Genomic DNA, 23080 nt, shown 5'->3' on the forward strand with positions numbered 1-23080 from the left:
TGTTACAAGCTTTTCACCATTTAGAAAGTACTCTGATCTCTCCTGTTTAGGCCCAAAGTGGATGACCTCACACTTGCCTACATTGAAATCCATTTGCCAGAGTTTTGCCCATTCACTTAATTTATTAATATCTCTCTGTAATTTTATGTTTCCATCTACACTGCTTACAATGCTGCCTATCTTTGTGTCATCAGCAAACTTGGATATGTGGATCTCTATCCCGTCATCTAAGTTGTTAATAAATACAGTGAATAGTTGAGGCCCCGACACAGATCCCTGTAGGACACAACTAGTCACATCCTGCCAATTTGAGTACCTGCCCATTATCCCTACTCTCTGTCTCCTGCTGCTCAGCCAATTTCCTAATCAGGTCAATAATTTGCCCTCAATTCCATGAGCTTCAACTTTAGCTAACAGTCTCTTATGAGGGACTTTATCGAATGCCTTCTGGAAGTCCATAAAAACAACATACATAGACCTTCCCCTGTCCACTACTTTAGTCACCTCTTCAGAAAATTCAATCAGGTTCGTCAGGCATGATCTATCCTTTACAAATCCATGCTGGCTCTCTCTGATCAACTGCAAATTTTCAAGATGTTCAGTCACTCTATCCTTAATTATAGACTCTAGTTAATTTCCCGACAGCAGATGGCTAACTGGTCTATAATTCTCTGGTTTCCCTCTCTCACCTTTCTTAAATAGCAGAGTGACACATGCAATTTTCTAATCTAAAGGAACGGTTTCTGAATTGAGAGAACTTTGGAAGATTATAGTTAGAGCATCTGCAATGTTCTCACTTACTTCCTTTAAAATCTTGGGATGGAAACCATCTGGTCCTGGGGATTTGCTACCCTTTAGTGCTATTATTTTCTTCATTATTGTTAATTTGCTTACGTTAGTTATGGTGAGTCCCCGTCCCTAGATCATAAGAACATAAGAAATAGGAGCAGGAGTAGCCCATACGGCCACTCGAGCCTGCTCCGCCATACCACAAGATCATGGCTGATCTTCGACCTCAACTCCACTTTCCTGCCCAATCCCCATATCCCTTGATTCCCCTAGAGTCCAAAAATCTATCATCTCAGCCTTGAATACATTCAATGACTGAGCATCCACAGCCCTCTGGGGTAGAGAATTCCAAAGATTCACAACCCTCTGCGTGAAGAAATTCCTCCTCATCTCATTCTTGAATGGCCAACTCCTTAATCCCGCCCCTAGTTCTAGACTCTCTAGCCAGGGGAAACAATCTCCCAGCATCTACCCTGTCAAGCCCCCTCATAATCTTATATGTTTCAATGAAATCATCTCTTATTCTTCTAAACTCCAGAGAATATAGTCCCATTCTACTCAACCTCTCCTCGTAGGACAACCCTCTCATCCCAGGAATTAATCTAGTGAACCTTCGTCATATCGCCTCCAAGGCAAGTATTTGAATCCCTGATTCAAAATTTGTTTCCTTGGTGTGTCCGGCATACTATCCTCTTCATCTACTGTAAATACTGATGCAAAGTAATTATTTAACATGTCCGCCATTTCCTTATTTTCATTTACAACATCACCATTATCAGTTTTTAAGGGGCCCACATTGCTCTTGACCACCCTCTTTTTCCTAATATAATTGTAAAATTTTTTTGTGTTGCTCTTGATATCCCTTGCAAATTTCTTTTCATACTTCCTTTTTTGTAGCTCTATCTGTTTTGTCACCCTTTGCTGTTCTTTGTTTCTCTCCCAGTGGCCAGGATCTGTGCTTTTTTTTGCATTTTTGTATGCTTTTTCTTTTAGTTTTATTTTGTCCCGTACCTCTTTTGTCATCCATGGCTTTTTTTTTGGCAAGTAGAGCTCTTGCCTCTTAGGATAAACTGGTTCTGTATCACGTTAAATTCATTTTGAACACCTCTCACTGATCTTCTTTTGTTTTACCCATTTACAGATTTGCCCAGTTTACTGTAGACAGCCTCTATCTCATCCCACTGAAGTCCACCTTACCTAAATTTAGAATCTTAGTAGCTGATACAGGTTTCTCCCTTTCAAACACAACATTGAACTCGATCATATTACGATCGCTATTAGATAAATGTTCACGCACCATAAGGCTGTTAGCTAAATCTGGTTCATTATTCATTATTAAATCTAATATGGCCTGCCCCCTTGTTGGTTCTAGGACATATTGTTGCAGAAAGCTGTCCTGAACACACTTAAGAAATTCGCTACCTTTCTAACAATGAGTTTGTCTGCTTATCCCAATCAACATGAAAGTTAAAATCCTCCATTAAAACCCCGCTGCCTTTGCTTCATGCTTGTCTAATCTCTGCATTTATACATTGTGCCACTTCACAGCTACTACCAAGGAGCCTATACACAACTCCCACTACAGTCTTAAATCCTTTTCTATTTCTTAATTCTACCCATAAAGTCTCCACTGCCTGCTTACCTCTCGTTATATCCTCTCTTATCATTGAAGTAATTTCATCCTTAATCACTAAGGTTATTCCTCCCCTTCTACCAGTTTCCCTATCCTTCCTGTAGACCTTATAACCTGGTATATTCAGTTCCCAGTCCTGACCGTCTTGCAACCATGTCTCAATAATGACTACTATGTAGTACCCTCTAATTTGCACCTGCAATTCGTTCAATTTGTTCCTTATATTCTGTGCGTTTATATAAAGAACGCTTATTTGGGCCATACACCCTAACCTGTCCTTCTGCTCTAATATTGTTTTTCTCTCACATTTCTTATTTCTCTCTCCTAATTTAGTTACTTTACATCTTTTAGTTTTCCCTTTACTTATAGTGCTTAAAGCATAATTTCTGACTGTCACTCTACTCTCTTCATTTTCGTTTGTTTTAGAATTATTATTTATACCACTTTTTCCACCTGAGCCCTCCACCCCCCCCCCCCCCAATTTATTAGTTTAAAGTCCTTGGGATCGCCCTATTTATGCTTTCTGCTAAGACCCCTGGTCCCAACGGTACAGCTCCCTCCTGTCCCAGTACTGGTGCCATTGTCCCATGAAATGGAACCCCTCTTTCCCATACCATTCCTTCAGCCACGTGTTCACCTCCCTAGTCTGCTTATCCCGACGCCAATTTGCATGCGACTCGGGTAATAATCCAGAGATTATAATCCTTGAGGACCTGTTTTTTAATTTCGCTCCTAGGTCCTGGTACTCTCTGAACAGGACCTCTTGCCTACTCTTTCTACATTGTTAGTTCCAACATAGACTACAACAACTAGCTCCTCCCCCTCCCTCTCCAAATTCCTTTCAAGCCAGTTCGAGATCATAGAAATCATAGAATCATAGAAAGGTTACAGCACGGAAGGAAATCATTTGGCCCATCGAGCCCACACCAGCTCATGCAAGAGCAATCCAGCTTGTCCCACTCTCCCGCCCTTTCCCTGTAGCCCTGCCAATTTTTTCCTTTCAAGTACTTATCCAGTTCCCTTTTGAAGGCCATGATTGAATCTGCCTCCACCACCCCCTCAGGCAGTGCATTCCACATCCTAACCACTCGCTGTGTAAAAACATTTTTCCTCATGTCACCTTTGGTTCTTTTGCCAATCACCGTAAATCTATGTCCTCTGGTTCTTGACCCTTCTGCCAATGAATGTTCATGATGTCCCTCATCCTGGTACCAGGTGGGCAACATACCATGTGGGACTCTTGATTCTTCTTACAAAGTATGTTATTTGTCCCCCTAATTATTGAATCCCCTACAACTACCGCATCACGCTTCGTCTCATCCTCCTCCCTTTGGACAACCTCCTGCTCCAGGATGCCACGGTCAGCATCTTGGCTGTCCATCTGACAGTCTTTATCCTTATAGAGTACATTGCACTTGTTGGATAGGATCAGTTTCTGCGGTTCCTCATTCTCTATCTCACCTGGGTTCCCCTTACTCTGTACACTATCGGTCACACCAACCCCATTCTGATCCTGTACCTCTCTACGAGGTGTGATCAAGGTCTGGAGCAAACTGTTCAGATACTCCTCCCCTCCCTCGTGTGTTGGAGTGTCTCCAACTCGCACTCCAGCTCAATGGCTCTGAGCTGGAGAGATTCGAGGCGGAGACATCTACTGCAGATGTATTCGCTCGGGACATTCTCGATGTCCACAATCTCCCACATACTGCAGTCTAGACAGACAACCTGCTCTGCTATATCTTAGTCCATATTTATTGGTAGATAATTACTTTTGAGTCTTTTTTGTGTTTTATTTCCACATTTTTAAAAAGTTTAGCACCTCCTTCCCCCTCTGCATCAAATTCCCACTCGGTTCACGATCCACTTGCTTTGCGATGCCCACTCTGTGCTTAAGCAGATAACCACCTTCTTTACACACTTCATGAGCACAGCAGTTAAAACTGCTCAATCACCTTTCAGCTCACAGTAATTACCCTCTATTCAGGCAATCACTTACAGCTGATTGAATGCTAACTATTAACTGCCACTGACTTGCAGTTTCTGTTAACTGTTAACTAACTTGCAGTTTCTTTTAAAATTTTAAACTAAATTTTAATTTCAATTCACCCACTACTTTACCAGAGTCCCACTCTCACCAAATTCTCAAGTTCTCACTCGGTTCACGATCCACTCTCTTTGTGATACCCGCTCTGTACTTCATCGGTGAGTCATTAATTAAAGAGAAAAAAGAGAGACATTCTTTCATTTTTTGTTAGAAAAAGGAATTTCAACCTCCAATGAGAATTTCCACAGCAACAATCAGTAGCAGACCAGTAGCGCTGATCTGGAAACTTGCTCCTTATTCAGAGTATGTGCTGACACACAGACACACGGGGCAATGGTGATCAGCTCCAGTGATTTTTGGCTCTCTTTTTGAATATCATGAAATATTCCTATTTCAAGTAGGTTGTTACACTGTTCCAAGCCGAAAGACTAAATTATTTGCAGTGATGCCCAGGCATTCAATGTGCTCTCACAACTTGTACTACTGATTTTGTTACACCTAAATAGTCCAGTCATGATTTGCTAAAATGTAACTCCCTTGTATTAAAATAAAACAATTCACTATAGTCACCATAGGTATCAGGTAAATATTTAGATATCTCCTTTGCCACAGAGTAATGGAGCTGTACATTAGGTATGTACATACCACAATACAAGGCAAACCATCAAGATATCATGTACGCAAGTGTTATTAAGGAATTACATTTTTAACTTGTTTATCATATACAATTGGAGACAGTTTTAAAAAAGAAAACAAACCTCTTAAGCAACTGGACTGGAATATGAAGCAATTACCAATGCACTTCGATACAGCAAAGCAGCTTCATTCCACATCTTACGGTATGATCTAGTGCCAGAAATAGCTCACTTCAGGGGCTCTCGTCTTCACTGAGTGACATTAGAAGACAATAGCACAAAAGATTATGACCGTTGCTCCTGATTTTAAAATGGAGTCTAAATTACTGCAACATTAGGCTTTCTCAGATACGGAAGAAACTGCCAGCCTGATCATAATTGATTATAGCGAATGATGTAGGTTAGCGTCTTTTAATGGCTTGTCTTGTGTTGATCCATTTTTATTGCATTTTGTAGCTTTCATGTGGTTTTAAACCATACAGACCATATAATCTATACTCAGTGACACTGCTTTCGTTTTGTATTGAATTAACGTTTGCAGAAACTTCAGCAACTGCCACAAATTGTGACTAGCTGTGTAACTGGTGCATCTGTGAAAAGATGGGAAGTTTTTATTAACAAATACATGAAACCTTTAAAGAACGGAGCCAAGTTAAAAAAAAAGAGCAAGTCATTCAACCCATCTCAATCATCCTGCTGCTTAATTCTTTGTTCTGAGCTTTGTATAATGATTTTATCCCCCACCTGTTGAGATGGTAATCGTTCTGAATATATTGGTGAAATCTACTGTTGGATGGTAGAGACTGATATCAGGACTTATTTAAGAAACATTTTCAATGCTGCAATGGGAAGATGGCATGCCCAGGGCTGGTATCCTGGAAGGATGCGATCAAATCGGCTGAGGGGCCCTCTTCATCCCAAAGTTGTGTTTCATAATTAAATGTGTTGAACCCAACAGGGTTTTTTCATTCTGTCTATTCACTCACCCACTCACTGCCACCAACACATGCGCTCAAGCACAAGAAGATGTTTCAAATTCTAATGGAGCTCATTTTGCATTTGATTCAGCTGTTGTAGTATCTCTTCTTATTCACTTTCTCTAGGTGTACAACAAGAGTATTTTTACCAGCCCACTGGCATGGAAGTCCCAAGCACCAGCTTAGAAACATCCAACCCAGGGGACTTGTCTATTGACAGTGACAGCATTGGGTTCGTCACAAAGCACAGGTGAGTAGGAGGTGATGGAGGTAGAGGAGAAGCAGGAACCCTGCCATCCATAGGGCCAGCTTGAGTCATTCTAAGGAGCTAAGGGATACAGGCCTTACTGGGCTGGCTTTAAAAGAAAAACGCTTTCTGAGCACAGAAGCATGATACAGTTGGTGGACAATTTGGCAATCAGCCTGGAACAGCTGAAGAGCATTTTGAAGAGTCCACAGGCCGCACCTGTACAAGAATATTGGATGCGTTCAGTGCAATGCAGTCCACCCTGGAGTGTGTGGCAACTCCAGGGACACTGCAGTGGAGACCCCACAGACATAAGCCTTGGTCTCCATTATACAACCGGCTCCCTGCTCTGATTTTCAGATGCTATCACATCGAATCAAAAGAAGCACGGCCAAGGGCTTCACATAACTCATCAGAGCTATCAGGTCGGCTGTCATGTAAATTAGTGGGCACGGCGATATTGGGCCCAGCAGTAAGGCCATGGCTGGAGCTTGTACAGATGAGGTTACTGCCTCACACCCAGAACCACTCAGCAATCCTCTTCATTATTGCACACGTGCCAACAAACGGGCAGTATCAGACATCCCTGGCAGCTGTGGACGCAGTGCGGCCAGTAGCTAGGGCATCTCAAGATCCAGCTCAAGGATGCAGCAGGCCACGTCAGCCCCAAGGATCTTCAACTGGCACTCAAACAACAGTCACGCCACTGACTTCGGCTACTGCGGGAAGTACGGAGGCGGAATGGCAGATTAGGTTCGAAGGCACATGAATTATTATATTTTCAGAAAAGGGAAGTAAAATGATGCACGGCAGTCGGTTCACACACACAAAACAGTCATACAGGGAATAAATATTTGGTACCACCTAAGTAGTCTTTTTTAATATTCATTCATGAGAATGGTTAGGATCTGGAATGCATTGCCCGAGGGGGTGGTGGAGGCAGATTCAATCATGGCCTTCAAAAGGGAACTGGATAAGTGCTTGAAAGGAAAAAATTTGCAGGGCTACGGGGAAAGGGCGGGCGAGTGGGACTAGCTGGATTGTTCTTGCATAGAGCCTCCTTCCATGCTGTAACCTTTCTATGATTATATGTGGACGTCGCTGGCAAGCCCAGCATTTATCGCCCATCTCCAATTGTGCTTGAGAAGGTGGTGGTGAAGGTTCTCCCACAGTGCTGTTAGGAAGGGAGTTCCAGGATTTTGACCCAGTGACGATGAAGGAACAGCGATATATTTCCAAGTCAGGGTGGTGCAAGACTTGGAGGGGAACGTGCAGGTGGTGGTGTTCCCATGTGCCTGCTGCCCTTGTCCTTCTAGGTGGTAGAGGTCGCAGGCTTGGGAGGTGCTGTCGAAGAAGTGTTGGCGATTTGCTGCAGTGCATCCTGTAGATGGTACACACTGCAGCCACGGTGTGCCAGTGTGGAGGGAGTGAATGTTTAAGGTGGTGGATGGGGTGCTTTGTCCTGGATGGTGTCGAGCCTCTTAAGTGTTGTTGGAGCTGCACTTATCCAGGCAAGTGGAGAGTATTCCATCTCACTCATGACTTGTGCCTTGTAGATGGTGGAAAGGCTTTGGGGGAGTCAGGAGGTGAGTCACTTTCCTCAGAATACCTAGCTTCTGCTGTTGTAGCCTCAGTATTTATGTGGCTGGTCCAGTTAAGTTTCTGGTCAATGGTGACTCCCAGGATGTTGATGGTAGGGGATTTGGTGATGGTAATGCCATTGAACGTCAAAGGGAGGTGGTTACACTTTCTCTTGTTGGAGATGATCATTGCCTGGCACTTGTGTGGCACAAATGTTACTTGCCACTTATCAACCCAAGTTCTGTGTCCAAAGATGTTCTTAATGTTGTCTCACACAATGATTCATAAGAAAGGAAGGGGTTAAATGGGAGTTGAGATGCAGCCAATACAAGATAGCGTGTGCCATGGGACTGATAACAGTTTATACATTGGAGACATTGAAGGATTTATTGTGCACCTATGGAAGGAAGACTGGTAGATAGGTGATGTTCCCTGTGAGTACTTCAAAGGATCCCAATGTGTAGAGGTCAGTGGTGACCTTCACTGGCAGTGCAGTGCTTATGGTGGAGCATGGTTGGACCACGTCACACAACTCAGTCACAGTCTCCCTACTGAAGCACGGCCTCGTGATGCACTGTTGCTCAGACTAATTGAGATATCATTGTCTATATATGAAGCTTGGAGATTTGAGGGTGCAGCAAATGTACCCCTTGGGCATTCCTCCTTCACTCCTCGTCTTCTTCCTCTAGGAAACATAATTACAGTGGGATTCCCACGGGGGAATCACATTCTAGCATTTTAAAACAAAATGCAAAGAAATAGGTGCAAACCGCATGCTAAATAGCCCCCAGGAAAGTTTCAATATCCAAAAACAAATGACTTTTTGGAGCATTCCTTCTAAAATAATACAGTTTTCCACTTCAAATTCAGGGTGTGTCGAAGTGGAAAGTGTAGCTATTAGAGGAGTCTGCACTCCCTTTACATCTTTGACATTCTTGGCTGTGCATTCTCAATAGACATTCGGAAGACTTTCCGACATACCACGCCTAGGGACGCATGCTGCCATGAGCAGATACTTATGTTGCTTGTTATCATATTAAAATTGGCCTTGTTGTGACCATGTTATGGAATTTCTACACCTGACCACATGCAGTCAGGCGGTGTATAATGGGGACTGATTGGTGATGTGAATTGCCATCCTTTTTTCTGCACCCCCTGCACTGATTTGATGCCACCGCTGCTGATTTAAAGCGGTGGCAAATTAGGACTAATGAGTCTGGTTGTGATCAAGGTTTCAAACAGCACTGAGTGTGGGGTTTGGAACATTATAAACAGTTATAGAATAATCAGAAGGCTTTGAAAAAATCAGCTTTATTAAAGTTGACAATTTAAAAAAATTATTTCAGCAACTTTGGCTCTGATTGTCTCTGAGTCTTCTCTGCGTTCACTGACATTTTAAGTTACTGTTTTAAAATATAATTTCGCAGCAATCTTTAGCACAGCCAGTTTGAAAGGTATTTGAGAAGGACTTTAAGAGTTAGAATTTCTTTTTTCCTTCATTTTAATGAAAACAGAAAACTCTATATCGACAGTGGGAACACCCGGGCAAATTCTGTACTGTTCTTGCTCGTGGGCAGCCATGCTGAAAGGGATCATAGTTCATAGTTAGAATTGCAATGCTGTCGCACCAATTCTCCAAGCTGCACTCCCTTCGGGGGAGACTCCCTGCTGAGAGTGCAGGACTAGTGAATTTAGCCAACATTCGAGGGATTGAGTCTCCTTCACTCAGATTAAATTAAATAAATGCAAGTACGTTAACAGATGAGCTGATTTGAGCCCACAATTGGGCAACGATTTATCTATTTTCCTCTTGCATTTCAGTTATACACAGGTTATCGAATGGAAAAGGGGACTATATTAAGCCAGTAAGATTGAAATGCTAACTGGAGGTGAACACTAGTACAGTAGTATCCAAGGGGGAGAAATTGGTCCTCGCCATGCCCATTTTTGGCATAAACATTAGCAGGGGGAGGGGAGGGGCGTGGATAATTTTGGGTCACAATCTCTCGCGGCCGATCTCCCCCGGAAGTGCGCCCGTTGCCAAATCGCTGCCAAAACAGGCGTTGGGCACCTCAAATATGCAAATCAGGGTCCCACAGCGTGTTTCTGGACCCTGCTCGAAATTCGTCACCAACTGGGGGAGTTTGCTCAGTTTTTCCCGCTCTACAGCAGCCTAACCAGTGGCCCTTAAAACGACTAATGGAGACAGAAAGGTCAGTAACTTTTTGACACTTCTGTAGAGCCAGGAGAAGAACACTAACGCTGCAGGTTGCTGCTGGCCCAGGCTCACCCCACTCTGGTTTGCCTCGCCCCAACCCCCCACCCCACCACCCCGCACCGCACCCACAGGAGCTACCTGCGGGCCAGCTCAGCATCAGAGCCAGCTGAAGGCCCCGATCGGTGAGCTGCATCAGGACAGGTTTCTTGTGAAGTATGTATACTGCTTTTGTAAAACCATTTAATTTTCATGACTATAGCTACTTAGTTTATGAAATAACGGGAGAGGGGGTGGAATTTTAACCCCCCAGGACAGGCGGGAGAGGGGCGGAGATGGGGGGGGGGTTCAATTCTTAACAATGAGAAACCCAACCCCAACCTGCCGCAAACACACCTACTTCCAGTTTAACCAGGGCGGGGTTGGGTGATGAGTGAGTAACCTGCTCCGGAGAGGTGGGTCAGTAATTAGAATATATTAATGAGGCTGCGTGCCTCAGATTCTAGCATCTATTTGGAGTTAACGGCTGTGGGCCTGGTTTTCCTGGATTCGGGGAAACCTAGCAGCTAAAGGGAGGTGAGAACTGCTGGATCCAGCCGATAAGTGCTTTCCCAGCACTGTTTTTGGGCCAGGAGGAGCAGGAGTGCTTCCCCCACCCAGCCCCTCGAGCTAACCTGTCATGATCTCTCCCTCCCTATGATCGGCCAACCCCTCACCATGATCTCCGGGTGCCCCCACCCACCTACCTCACGATCTCCAAGCCGACCGCCCTGTGATCCGTTCTTCCGCCCCGCCCCGCCCCCCCGGCAATTGGCCGACCCCTTCCCCGCGATCTCCAGACCCCCTCCCCTCAATCTGCCGACACCCCACCCCACGATCTCTCCTCTCCCCTTCCTCTCTAGTCCCTGGCTGCAGCCTTCTGCTGCAAGCCTTCGCACCCGACAGCCAGCCGCCTCTCAACATGGCTGGCTGCCAGGTGGGAAATGGAGAAAAAAAATTCAAAAGAGGTTCTGCCGTTAAATTCGGCAGGACCTCCACGTTTCCCATATTTCCTGGTTTCCCGGCCGCTGCCAGTCGCCGCCATTCCGTCCATGCCTCCCCAGAAATATTGGTGTTCACAGGTTTGGACACTGAATGGATTTGTGTAGAGATGGTGCAGGTAGGAAATTAATTTGTTTCTAAGATTGGCGTTATACTATGGATTGTGATGCGTAGTTGGTAGAACAGAGTTATAATACTGAGTGCACCTTTCTGCAGGTCGCACTGATCCAGTCACAAAGGACCTCCACACATGCATGCTTGGACACGCACAGAACTCAATTCCCAGGTGGTGAAAGAGCACAGACAGGAATGTTCACTTTCTCTTAACATTAAAAAGATTCTGGACAAAGTTTCAAAAGTTCAAAAAATCCAATGGACTGCTTGGTTTTAGTACATTCTGGACTCAGAATAGAGCCAAACTCCTAAGTTATTGTCCCATTCAAATCGATGTGCACTCAAAACAACTTTGCTGATGAGAAAGTGGTACCAAAACAGAAAACAAATTGAGATGGTTGATAAGGTATCTGATAACCTTTTTAGAGGGCAACAAATGTTTTGTATGTGAACGAAAGAGACACTCATCTCTCATTTCTTTCTTTTATTTCTCTTTCTGTCTCCTTACTTTGCCCTTCTATGTTTCTTTATTTTCTTTCTCTATTTTCTTTCCTCTCTGCGTGCCTTCAGTTATTCATTGTGTCTGTGCCCACTGCTTTCCTCCATTTCATTTCTCTCTGCTTGTTTCCATTATGTGTGAGTCTCGTTCCTCTCTGTTTTCCTATTTCCTTTCTGTCTCTGCATCCTTCTGTTTCTATATCTCATTTCTCTTTCTTTATTCTGCGTGTCTCCTTTCTTTCTCTGCTAGTTCTTGGGGAGCAATTTCACTGTGACTGGACAGCTCCAGGAATGTTCCTGGGGTCAAATCACTTAAGAATTGGTGATGTCATTCGTTATCAGCGTTCCCAACTCCTCCCCAGCAATAGAACATTAAATCATAGTGATGGAACAACAAAGAATATAATAGAATTAATGTAATCCGTTTGATGGAACTAAAAACAACATAAAACATAGAAAGAGAAAGGGCCGTTCAACTTGTCAACCCTTCACAGACCATGCACAATGTGTTCTATCGTGGATTCTAGCCAATCCATTTCATCTCCTGAGAAAAGACTCTGCAAAGGTTTTCCCTGGCTCCAAAAGTAAATGAGAAGAACTACAGAATATCCATTCTACCTTACATCCTACATTATTCATCGTCGACTGATTGCCTTCCTCTACGATCTCAGATGCACAGAAACATTTGTGTCTCACAGATGCTTGCTTTCAGACAGGTTATTTTAAAATTTTCTCTACTGTCTTCCACACTGATTTCTTCAGAAACACGGGACATTCTCATTTCCTAAAATGATTTTCATTGCAACAGTAAATCCAAATATGACAAAAGACATATTTTTCTACGCTTTATGTAATTGCTGGCTGGAATGTATTAACAAGGCTGTGGATGTAGCTCTACTGAGGAGTTTGGGTTACCTCATAAACTGTGAAAACAATCGCTCAAGCAGTTTAAAAAGTCATTTAGATGCTGAGATTGTGTTACACATGTGTAAATCTATGATCTAAACCAGCTGTTAGTATGTACGATAAGTGTAGTTTTCTTATGTGAAAATGTAATCAGGCTTCAATGCTGTGAGGAGTAATGTGAATAAGCAGCCTTTACAATGGATGCATCATGTGACCAGCTGCTCCAAGTAACCATTCATTAACACTTTCCCTTTCTCTACCTCCCTGCCTTTCTAATACACTCTCAGCTCTTGGTAAATGTAACACTATAATGTTGTTAATCAAGAATGTTTACTTTGGGACCAGTTATACTGCTAGCTTCGCACTGATGCAAAACAGTGTGGGTGCGCATCAATGCAAAAATGATAGGATACCTTGGGAGACATAAGAACATAAGGCCTACTCCTGCTCCTATTTCTTATGGCCCCTCGAGCCTGCTCCGCCATTCCATAAGATCATGGCTGATCTTCGACCTCAACTCCACTTTCCCGCCTGATGCCCACATTTCTTGATTCCCTTAGAATCCAAAAATCTATCGATTTCACCCTTAAATATTCTCAAAGACTGAGCATCCACAGCCCTCCGGGGTAGAGAATTCCAAAGATTCACAATCCTCTGAGTGAAGAAACTCCTCCTCATCTCAGTCTTGAATGGCCGACCCATTATCCTGAGACTGTGCCCCCTAGTCCTAGACTCTCCAACCAGGGGAAACAACCTCTCAGCATCTATCTGGTAAAGCCCCCTCAGAATCTTATATGTTTCAATGAGATAAGGGACAGATAAGGGTTGAGGTCTGAGACCAATCAGTCTGTTGTGGTGCCAGGATGTGTAATATAAGAGACAGTAAAGAAAATGAAGGTCAAAATAGCTGTGTTTAGGAATGCCAATCAGGTAATGTTTCCTTAATATATTTCCAGGATTACCAGCCTTTCAATAAACACGTGACACACTGTAGGAGATAAGAGGTGAATCAAACACTTTTGTAAAATTACCTTTCTGAGAATAACCGTAAAATAATTTATTTTGGGTTCAGACAATTATTAAAATGTGAAATCTGACTGACTCTGCAAATAAAACTAAATAGCAATTTTTCTCACAACCAACTGTCCTTGGCCTTAAAATCAGGCACAAGGTTTGAGCAGGGCTGCGTAACAAACTGGTTTGAAAGTCCTAGTGCCAGCTGATGGGAAACATTTGACTTGGGTGGTGTCCCAGTTATGGTCAGACTGCCTTTGATTCCATTCCACAGACAAGTCAAGTGAGTGGTAATTGAGTAGACGGCCAGGTCTAATGTTATCAAACACTGCCTTGTATTGCAGTTTAAATTACTTATTCAGCTCAATTTGGAGGCTAATTATCATGCCAAAGTATGGGCACATGTTTGAAAGATTTCTAATGTAATATTTTGAACTCATATGAGAAATAGATTCGTTTGCTGCCAATTGCTGCAGATTCTGGCACTTTCAGATAAAGATACAATATCTTCATAATTTAATAACTACAAATAATTGGCATAAGCAAAATAAATTATTTCAGTTATTTTTAGAAAGGTAATTTTACAAAAGTGTTTGATTCATTGCTTTTCTCCTACAATGGACCATATGTTTATTGCAATTGTGGTAATCATGGAAATGTCCACGAAATAGGTTCTGGAAAAATATATCTGATTGGCATCCCAGAATAATGATATTCTGACCTTCATTTCCTTTGCTGCCTGCCAAACTTACCGCTCTTTATTAGATAGTAATGTCAAATGATTGCCACGTACTATGGTTGCGGAATAGAAAGCAGAAAGTAGGGGGGACTGAATGTTTCTCGGATTGACAACATGCGAGCAGTGGTCTGCCCCAGGGATTTGTGCTGGGAACCGCTTTTGTTTTTCATTTATATAAATGATTTGGTCATAAGTACAACAAGAAGGATATCAAAGTTTACTGATAATACCAAATTAAGGGGTATGGAAAACTGTGAGGAAGAAAGCAAGAGACTGCAGGAGGACCTAGATAGGTGGCAGGTGCAGGTCAATGCAAAGAGATGTGCAGTAATACATTTTGGGACAAAGGATAGTGAAAGTAGGTATACCCTAAATGGCAAGATACTTAACAAAGTGGAGTAACAGAAAAATTTAGGGGTGCAGGAGCATAGATTTTTAAAAATAAGAGTGCAGGAAGAAATGTCATAAAAAGGCATAATGGGATTCTGGATTTAATACATAGGAGCGTTAAATATAAAAGCAAGGAAGTGATGTTGAATGTGGTTAGGCCACATTCACTTATTGTGTGCAGTTCTGGGCATTCCATTATAGCAAGGATATTGGAGCCATGGAAAAAGTACAGTGAAGATTTACTAGAATGATACCAGGAATGAGAGGTTACAGTTATGAAAAAGTCTTGAAATATTGTAGCTTTCTTCTCTTGAACCAAGAAGGTTAGGGGGAAGATGTTCAAAGTAATGAAAGGTGTTGAGTGGATAAACAGTTGAAAATTGTTCCCACTGGTTGGTGAACTGGTAACAAAGGTTTCCACTAGATGAACAAAGAGGAAAGTTAGAAGCAATTATTTCACACGGAGGATTATTAGAACATGAACGAGTGGCTATTGAGGCAGAGATTCTAACATCATTTAAAAGGTAATTGAATACATTCTTGAAAAGGAAGCATGAAGGATATGGGGAAAGGACAGGGAAATGGGATTAAAGTAGATAGCTTCAGGTGAAGAGTTAGCAGCAGCACAGGAGCAATAAGTAGAATTCCTTGCTGTAGTTTCTGTAATACATAGACACTAAATCATTGCACCAGAGATCCAAAAAAGAGCTATTATTTTAAAATTAATAAGCTGTCTGCACCTCATAATATCATCTCAAAACTCTCTACTTTATCAATGCTCCCAAGATTAATGCCTCCAAACCTCAAATTGCCGTCCTAAAAGCCTTTCCCCCATTCTACATTCTCACTGTGTGGAAATTAAGACCCACCACACACGGGGGGTAAAGTTTCGCTGGGGATCTCCTGCTTCCCCAACATAACTTTGGCCGAAGAACCGTGGCTTCCAAAGCTATGGCAGATGAGTGGGAGATTCTCCACAGAAATTCACCCCCGCAGTCTCATACTTTAACACTTTCCCAGAACCTCGAAGCTACGAAACTACTTACCCCCTCAGCTTTCCCCTCCTAGAATCTGCATGCTTTAAAACCAAACTGAATCATTACTACCTGATTCACCTCTTTCCCATTGCCCTACATTCCTCCAACTCTGGTCTCTTGTGCAACCCCCACTTCCTTCGCCCTATCACTAGCGGCCGTGCCTTCAGCTGTCTAGGCCCTAAGATCTGGAATTCCCTCCCCAAACCTCTTTGCCTCTCCACCTCGCTCTCCTACTTTGAGACTCGACTTAAAACCTACCTCTTTGACCAAGAGTTTGGTCACCTGTCCTAATGTCTCCTTCTTTGGCTCGGTGTCAATTTTTGTTTGATTACGCTCCTGTGAAGCACCTTGGGGCATTTTACTATGTTAAAGGGGCTATATAAATGGTAGTCGTTGTTGTTGCAACCCTGCTGATGTCTGTGCTAAGGGCCTTGGCTTCTCACTTGGTTTCTTGATATCAAAATACAGTATGAATAATTGAGAGGCAATGGGTTTACTGCATTATGATTAAAAGTACAGTTGATTTTAACTACAGATAATTTTTGTTACTATTCAAAATTTCCATTCAATTCAACCACCGTTAAAAAAATTCTGCAGCATTATATTAGTTCCAGACAGTACCCAAAGATCCAGCACAATAATAACTAACTACAAGTTTTTGTTTAAAAATATTTGTTGGATTAAAGTGATAACTTTAAAAATGTAGTAAGTGTTCCAGTCCAGATGTTCTAGCAGATTATGAATGAACTCTGTAACATTCAGTTTAATATCCTGCATGCTAATCTCCTTAAGAACAACTTTATAATGATAACTTGCAGTATATAATGGAAATTAATTACTTGACTTCAGTTTAATGGTTAATCTTGGTGCATTGTTAAACATGTGGCTTGAACTGCTTTGCAAATAAAAACTGCTATAAAACACAACATTTCAGGGAAAATTTACTGTTCTCTTCTTACCTCCTGGAAAACCATCCCAGACTTCCAGTCTGTCAAAGCGACATAACATTCCCTCCCGCGGATTACTATCTGCTTCCAGGTCAAAGCTTTCAAACTCCAGAAGGATCTCTGCCATCGCTGGTGCAAAGATCATGTAGGTGCATTCCAAATTATTTGGATATTTGTCAGGAAATCCAGGCGATCGTATCTCTGCACTTTGTGCAGTAAAATTTTTGGAACATTCTGGCCCTGAAATACAGAACAATGGATTAATAATCAATAAAGCATAGAGGGGTAGAAAATCATCTTGGGCCATAGCGTAAAACGGGTGGTATGGCAGGCCTGTTATACGCCAAGTTCACTATTCAGTCCCATTGAAATGAATGGAGCTGAATATCGGGCAAGGCATATAACAGGCAGCTGATGTGATACCATCTGTTTTGCGTTACCATCCAAGACAGATTTCTACCCCATAATCTCCTCTGTCCAGCTCTCTTGCCTGTTGGGATTAACCCATGAAATGAGGACCCACGTTCTGCACCCCGCCCTCCCACCCCTCCAAAAACGAGTACACTACCACAATTTATGTTGATCTTGGCAAGGAGATATATTCCCCGCTATGACAAAACCCCACTCTCTCCACCAAAAGCATCACCAAAGCAAATATGGGATGTACATCAGTCAAAGCAAGTAAAGTCTGGGCAACGCCTAAATTTAGAAAAGGAACGAGCAGTTTGGACTCTCTACCTCAAGGCTCTGCCCCAAATGAGGCCCTGCAGAAACTTCCATGGAAGTCCACGAGCTGACATTGCCAAGTCCTAGCCAAATTTTCAGCCCTTTCACTGTAGTCCCACCGGCCATACAATGGGAATGCTCTGGAAGGGCCATGGATTTCCAGCCCTGTGAGCAATTATGGGAGTAACATCAGTTGTAGTAAATATGTAGGTCAATTGAAATTGGCTTTCATTCCAAAACCTATGATTACTTGATACACGTACGCTGTGTTTCTCTTGTGCGTCTTTGCAATTATTTCTTTGCCTCATATGTTGCACTGTTACAGTCTTAAATATCATCGACATTCCTACCAATGGCTTTCATTCACATAAATGTTGCCACATGTAAACACTAACAACCCTGCTGGAAAACAGGCAGCAAACGATGACTTGCAGCACTTAATAAGTGGGAAGTGCAGATGAAAATAGGTGAGTCAGGTCATGCTATCACTGCCAGCAATGGCCAAGTGTAAGTACGTGGGGTAAGTGCAATAATCCACAACTGGTATTTGTGCCAACCTAACATTAATTGGAGTACGTTATGATCAAATAGAGACCAATGCAGCCTTCTTGCTTAACAATAATTGTGGCCTTTGACATAAAAGCCTGATTCTCAAGGTTTAACAGCTTGGCTTTATGTGACTTCCAGCACTAAATATAATGGCATTCCTGATACTGCACAGTGTAAGGAATTGGTATGTGCGTGGTTTAGGAATTTCAGCTGCCCACTGGAGAAACAGTAATTGCACCTTTCCTGTTGTTAATATAAACTTTAAAGAAGGTTTTATGTGAGAATGGCAGTATTTTACTAACACCAGTGGGATACACAAGTCTCTACGAGCTGAGGGAGTCCTGGTGTATGTTTCCACAGGGAGTGATTCTGCTTGCACACCAGATGCGACCTATCATGCACTGACACACAGGGTATAAGAGTTAATGCATACAGCATGTGCCTGCCATTGGGATCCAGGTCGAATAGTGTTGACACAGGTGTTGCTATAAAGTGTTGTAATGAAAATGAAATGATAAATAGCTGTAGTTAGTGCAAGTTTTGCACACATGCATGTATTTATTTTTCACTTATTCTAAGCAGCACTGAAAAGAAAAAGACTCACATTTATATAAAGCCTTATCACTTTTCTCAGAAATAGCTCAAAGAATCATTAAGTCTCTGAAGCTTGAAATGGAGGTTTTATAAAAAAGAAGTTCCAGAGAAATACATCAGCCATTTTCATTTCAGGAATAACGTCCAGCAGCAGCAGCAGCAATATGGTGTCGAAATACTGTTGCGAATGTATAAGCTAGCAATCCCAACTAATGCTGGCCTTTCACATTAACCAAGGAATGGCCATGGTGCAGTGTTGACATTCTATAGATTTACAAGTGCTTTTCCAGTTTCTCTTGCTTTTCTTCCCTTCTCTCCTGAAAACGTTGACTCTTGCTGGGCACAGTTCCAGAAGCGCTAACCGACTTCTGACACCTCACCCAAGTCTCACTAAAAAGTGAGTGTCAACAGGCTTCTTGGGCATGAGGGACATCACAGCTGGAGGTGATTCTGTTTTCACCTGATCATAGAATCATAAAATGATACAGCACAGAAGGAAGCCATTTGGCCCATTGTGCAATGTGCCGGCTCTTTGGAGAAAGTCTCACATGCGTACTTTCACAGTTGAAGTCACTGGATAGCAATTAGGAATAGGGAGGGAGCTCTTCCTGAATTCCCGCCCAGGGGCACTGAGGCTAATTAAAGGGCTGGGATTGAACCTGGGACCTCCTGGTCAGGATGGCTCAGTTCCACATTGGACAGCTTATTTGCCAGATGCACTATCAGGGGGGTTGAGATTTGTTTTTAAACATGTTTTGGATGCGTCGCGCAATGCCAAACATAACGTGATAATTAAATGCAGTTGGTTATCATTTTTCATTCTTGTTGGAGTTAATTATCATGTTCCGATCCTGTGAACATCGGGACATGTAATTTATTCTGTGGGTGAATAAATTACATTATCAACAAAGCATCCATCAACATGGGAAAAATTTAAAACCTGAAGAAAATCAGTTTTGTGCTGGGCGGCACAGGTCATGGGAGCCCTGACGCGCTGTGACACAGAAGGATAGGATATAGGGTGTGCTCCCGCAACGCTCCACATCCTGATCACCGATGTCAGTTGTGCTATTGTGAGGAGGCACCGAGGGGAGGCCCTAGTGCTTTCTTACAGCACAAAAGGGAAAATCAGAAGAATGATCAGTGTAGGGCAGTCTTGCAAATCTCTTAGCAGCTGGGAACACCGCAGATGCGCTTTAACCTCACTGGAATGACTATCTACTGCCGACATGCAGATCATGTGCTATCGGCGCTTCGTGGGTGTGATACCACTGGCCGAATGGGTGCAACCACAACAACACTCAAGAAGCTTAACACTATCCAGGACAGGGCAGTCCCGATACCAATAGATTCAGTATCCACCCCCTCCCTCCCCGGTGCATGGTGGCCGCATATGATCTACAGGGTGCACTACATTGACTCACCAAGGTTATTTCAACGTCCCCTCCATTGTAACTTCTACCACCAAGAAAGACAAGCAACAATGTCATGGGAACATCATCACCTCCAAGTTCCTCTCTAGGTCACAAACCATCCTGAATTGGATGGATAATGTCGTTCCATCTTTGCTGGTGAGTCAATATCTTGGAATTCCCTATCTACACCATTGTGGGAATACTATCACCATAAGGACTGCAGTGGTTGAAGGAGAAAGTCCACAACCTTCTCAGGGCAACTAGGGATGTGCAATTAATGCAACCGTGACAGCATCATCTACATCCCGAGAACAAATAAAACGAAACAGCTGATGGCGCAATTTCGGGGAGCATCTGATCTTCCATTGGAACAACAAACTCTTTCTGCTTTGAATGAGGGTCTACACCCGAATGTTAACTCGTCCGTTCTCTCACAGATGTTGCCTGACCTGAGGCTTTCCAGCATTTTCTGTTTTTGTTTCGAACTTTTCTTGTGCTCTGCTAAGTGAATTGAGCTGACAGTATAAACAGAGATGAGCAGTGCATGTAACTCACTTGCCTTGTACCTGATCCCCGCCCCCCCACCCCGGACCTTAAAGGTAAAACTGCCTCAACAATAGCAGGGGCCCAGGAGCAGCCCTGGTACCTGCTCACCTCTCCTTTTGTTCAGGCATGGTGCATGGTAAATAGAGACTCCAGACAGGAGAACAGAAGTAAACAAAAGGGGTCTCACCCTCAAATCAAATTGTTGGCCTATTAGTTGAGGAGGCAGGTCATTGGAACATAGGAACATAGGAACAGGAGTAGGCCATTCAGCCCCTCGTGCTTGCTCCGACATTTGATAAGATCATGGCTGATCTGTGATCTAACTCCATATACCCGCCTTTGGCCCATATCCCTTAATACCTTTGGTTGCCAAAAAGCTATCTATCTCACATTTAAATTCAGCAATTGAGCTAGTATCAATTGCTATTTGCGGAAGAGAGTTCCAAATTTCTACCACCCTTTGTGTGTAGAAATGTTTTCTAATCTCACTCCTGAAAGATCTGGCTCTAATTTTTAGACTGTGCCCCCTACTCCTAGAATCCCCAACCAGCGGAAATAGTTTCTCTCTATCCACCTTATCCGTTCCCCTTAATATCTTATAAACTTCGATCAGATCACCCCTTAACCTTCTAAACTCCAGAAATACAACCCCAATTTGTGTAATCTCTCATCGTAACTTAACCCTTGAAGTCCGGGTATCATTCTAGTAAAGCTACGCTGCACTCCCTCCAAAGCCAGTATGTCCTTCCGAAGGTGCGGTGCCCAGAACTGCTCACAGTACTCCAGGTGCGGTCTAACCAGGGTTTTGTATAGCTGCAGCATAACTTCTGCCCCCTTGTACTCTAGTCCTCTAGATATAAAGGCCAGCATTCCATTAGCCTTATTGATTATTTTCTGCACCTGTTCATGACACTTCAATGATCTATGTACCTGAACCCCTAAGTCCCTTTGGACATCCACTGTTTTTAACTTTTTACCATTTAGAAAGTACCCTGTTCTATCCTTTTTTGATCCAAAGTGGATGACCTCACATTTGTCTACATTGAATTCCATTTGCCACAGTTTTACAATCTATGTTGTAATACTGTTGTTCAATAATGCACCAGCTTCTGCTTTAAAAACACTGAAAAGCAGAAGAGGGAAGTGCCACCTCAATCACTTCTTACAAAACTTCAGGAAAGTTCTATTGCAATTCCAAGGCTATGGACACAAATGGAAGATTATTTAATCCTGCTGTAAAAGGGGCTGCCACACAATCTGCATGTAGTATATCTACAGCATTACAAGAGCCATTTGGAAATAGCATTTTAACACATGACCTGCGTAAAATTTTGGAGACATAAGACATGTTGTTGTTGGTTTCTGTACAAGATTTCCCAGCAGAATTGCATATGTTAATGTGCACATAGGTGATGAATTCATGGGTGATTTTTCATCGAGAATGTATGTATAGGTGATGTATGTTGGTACAGGTATGTATAGGCAGTGAATGTATAGGTTATGTATGTAGCTGTATGGTAGGTAAAGGTGATGTACATTTGTGTATGTAAAGTGAGAAATGTATGTATCGGTTATGTTTTTATATATAATGTATAGTGGCACTAGTTAGGTATATAAAATAAGGTATGTATGTACAGGTGAGGGTGTATGCTTAGATTATCTATGTGTAGATGATGTATATTGATAAAGATTATGTATGTAAAGTGACATAACTGTACACTTTGACAGATTTTCAAAGTATGTAGTATAATTGTCAAAGCAAGTAAATTGCATTCAGAACTATTGAGCAGTAATTTTAAATAACTAGGAAGAAATTATCAAGATTTGCTGCATAGAGAACAAATATGACTTGTTCTAATTGACAATACTCAGAGAAAGCTTGTATTATTATTGAATTAATATTAAACTTTCAACTTGCACTCTGACTAAATGAATCTTGACGTGTAATATTAATTGACAGTACACTCTCTCTGCATTGTTATTACTGCAATGCTAATCATATCTCCAGGTGACATAAAAATCAAATTAAGACCAGGATTAACTTTTAGCACCCTTAAGGGGTACCATTTTTTCATTTAGCCTTCAAAAACTTGATCGTCAATCTTGCACTTTGAACTATAATACCCTGATACAAAGAGCTTTTGTCTAGATGCTAACCGCGTGTACAATCACTGTGACTTGCAAAATGTGTCTGCCCTCCTTTACACTTAACCCATAGCCCCTTTAAATGGAATGGCATTCAGCTGCAGGCTGCCATTTCTCGCCCTGCTCGCTGTGCATAGGTCATTTAATAATGATCATCACAGTCATTAGGAAATAGCCCTTGTCGTTATGTAATTTTCACATGCACATAAAGTATTTTGATTTGAGTGAGTTGGTATAGTTGTGTCTGTGTGTATGTAGGAAAGGGAGGGGAGCAGTCATGTATGATTGACAGTCCAAT

General features: G+C 42.4%; 1 protein-coding gene across 3 annotated transcripts in view; it reads right to left on the minus strand.

Moving 5' to 3' along the window:
• The window catches only part of nrp1a (neuropilin 1a), a 165739-nt gene that overhangs the window by 95834 nt on the left and 46825 nt on the right, over nucleotides 1-23080 (minus strand). For all 3 annotated transcript variants that reach the window (XM_068007591.1, XM_068007576.1, XM_068007585.1), the window contains exon 5: nucleotides 16820-17047. In XM_068007591.1, the coding sequence (XP_067863692.1) occupies nucleotides 16820-17047 (228 nt within the window). The remainder of the gene's footprint in view (nucleotides 1-16819; nucleotides 17048-23080) is intronic.

Source organism: Heptranchias perlo, chromosome 2, assembly GCF_035084215.1.
Source record: "Heptranchias perlo isolate sHepPer1 chromosome 2, sHepPer1.hap1, whole genome shotgun sequence".
Classification (NCBI taxonomy): Eukaryota; Metazoa; Chordata; class Chondrichthyes; order Hexanchiformes; family Hexanchidae; genus Heptranchias; species Heptranchias perlo.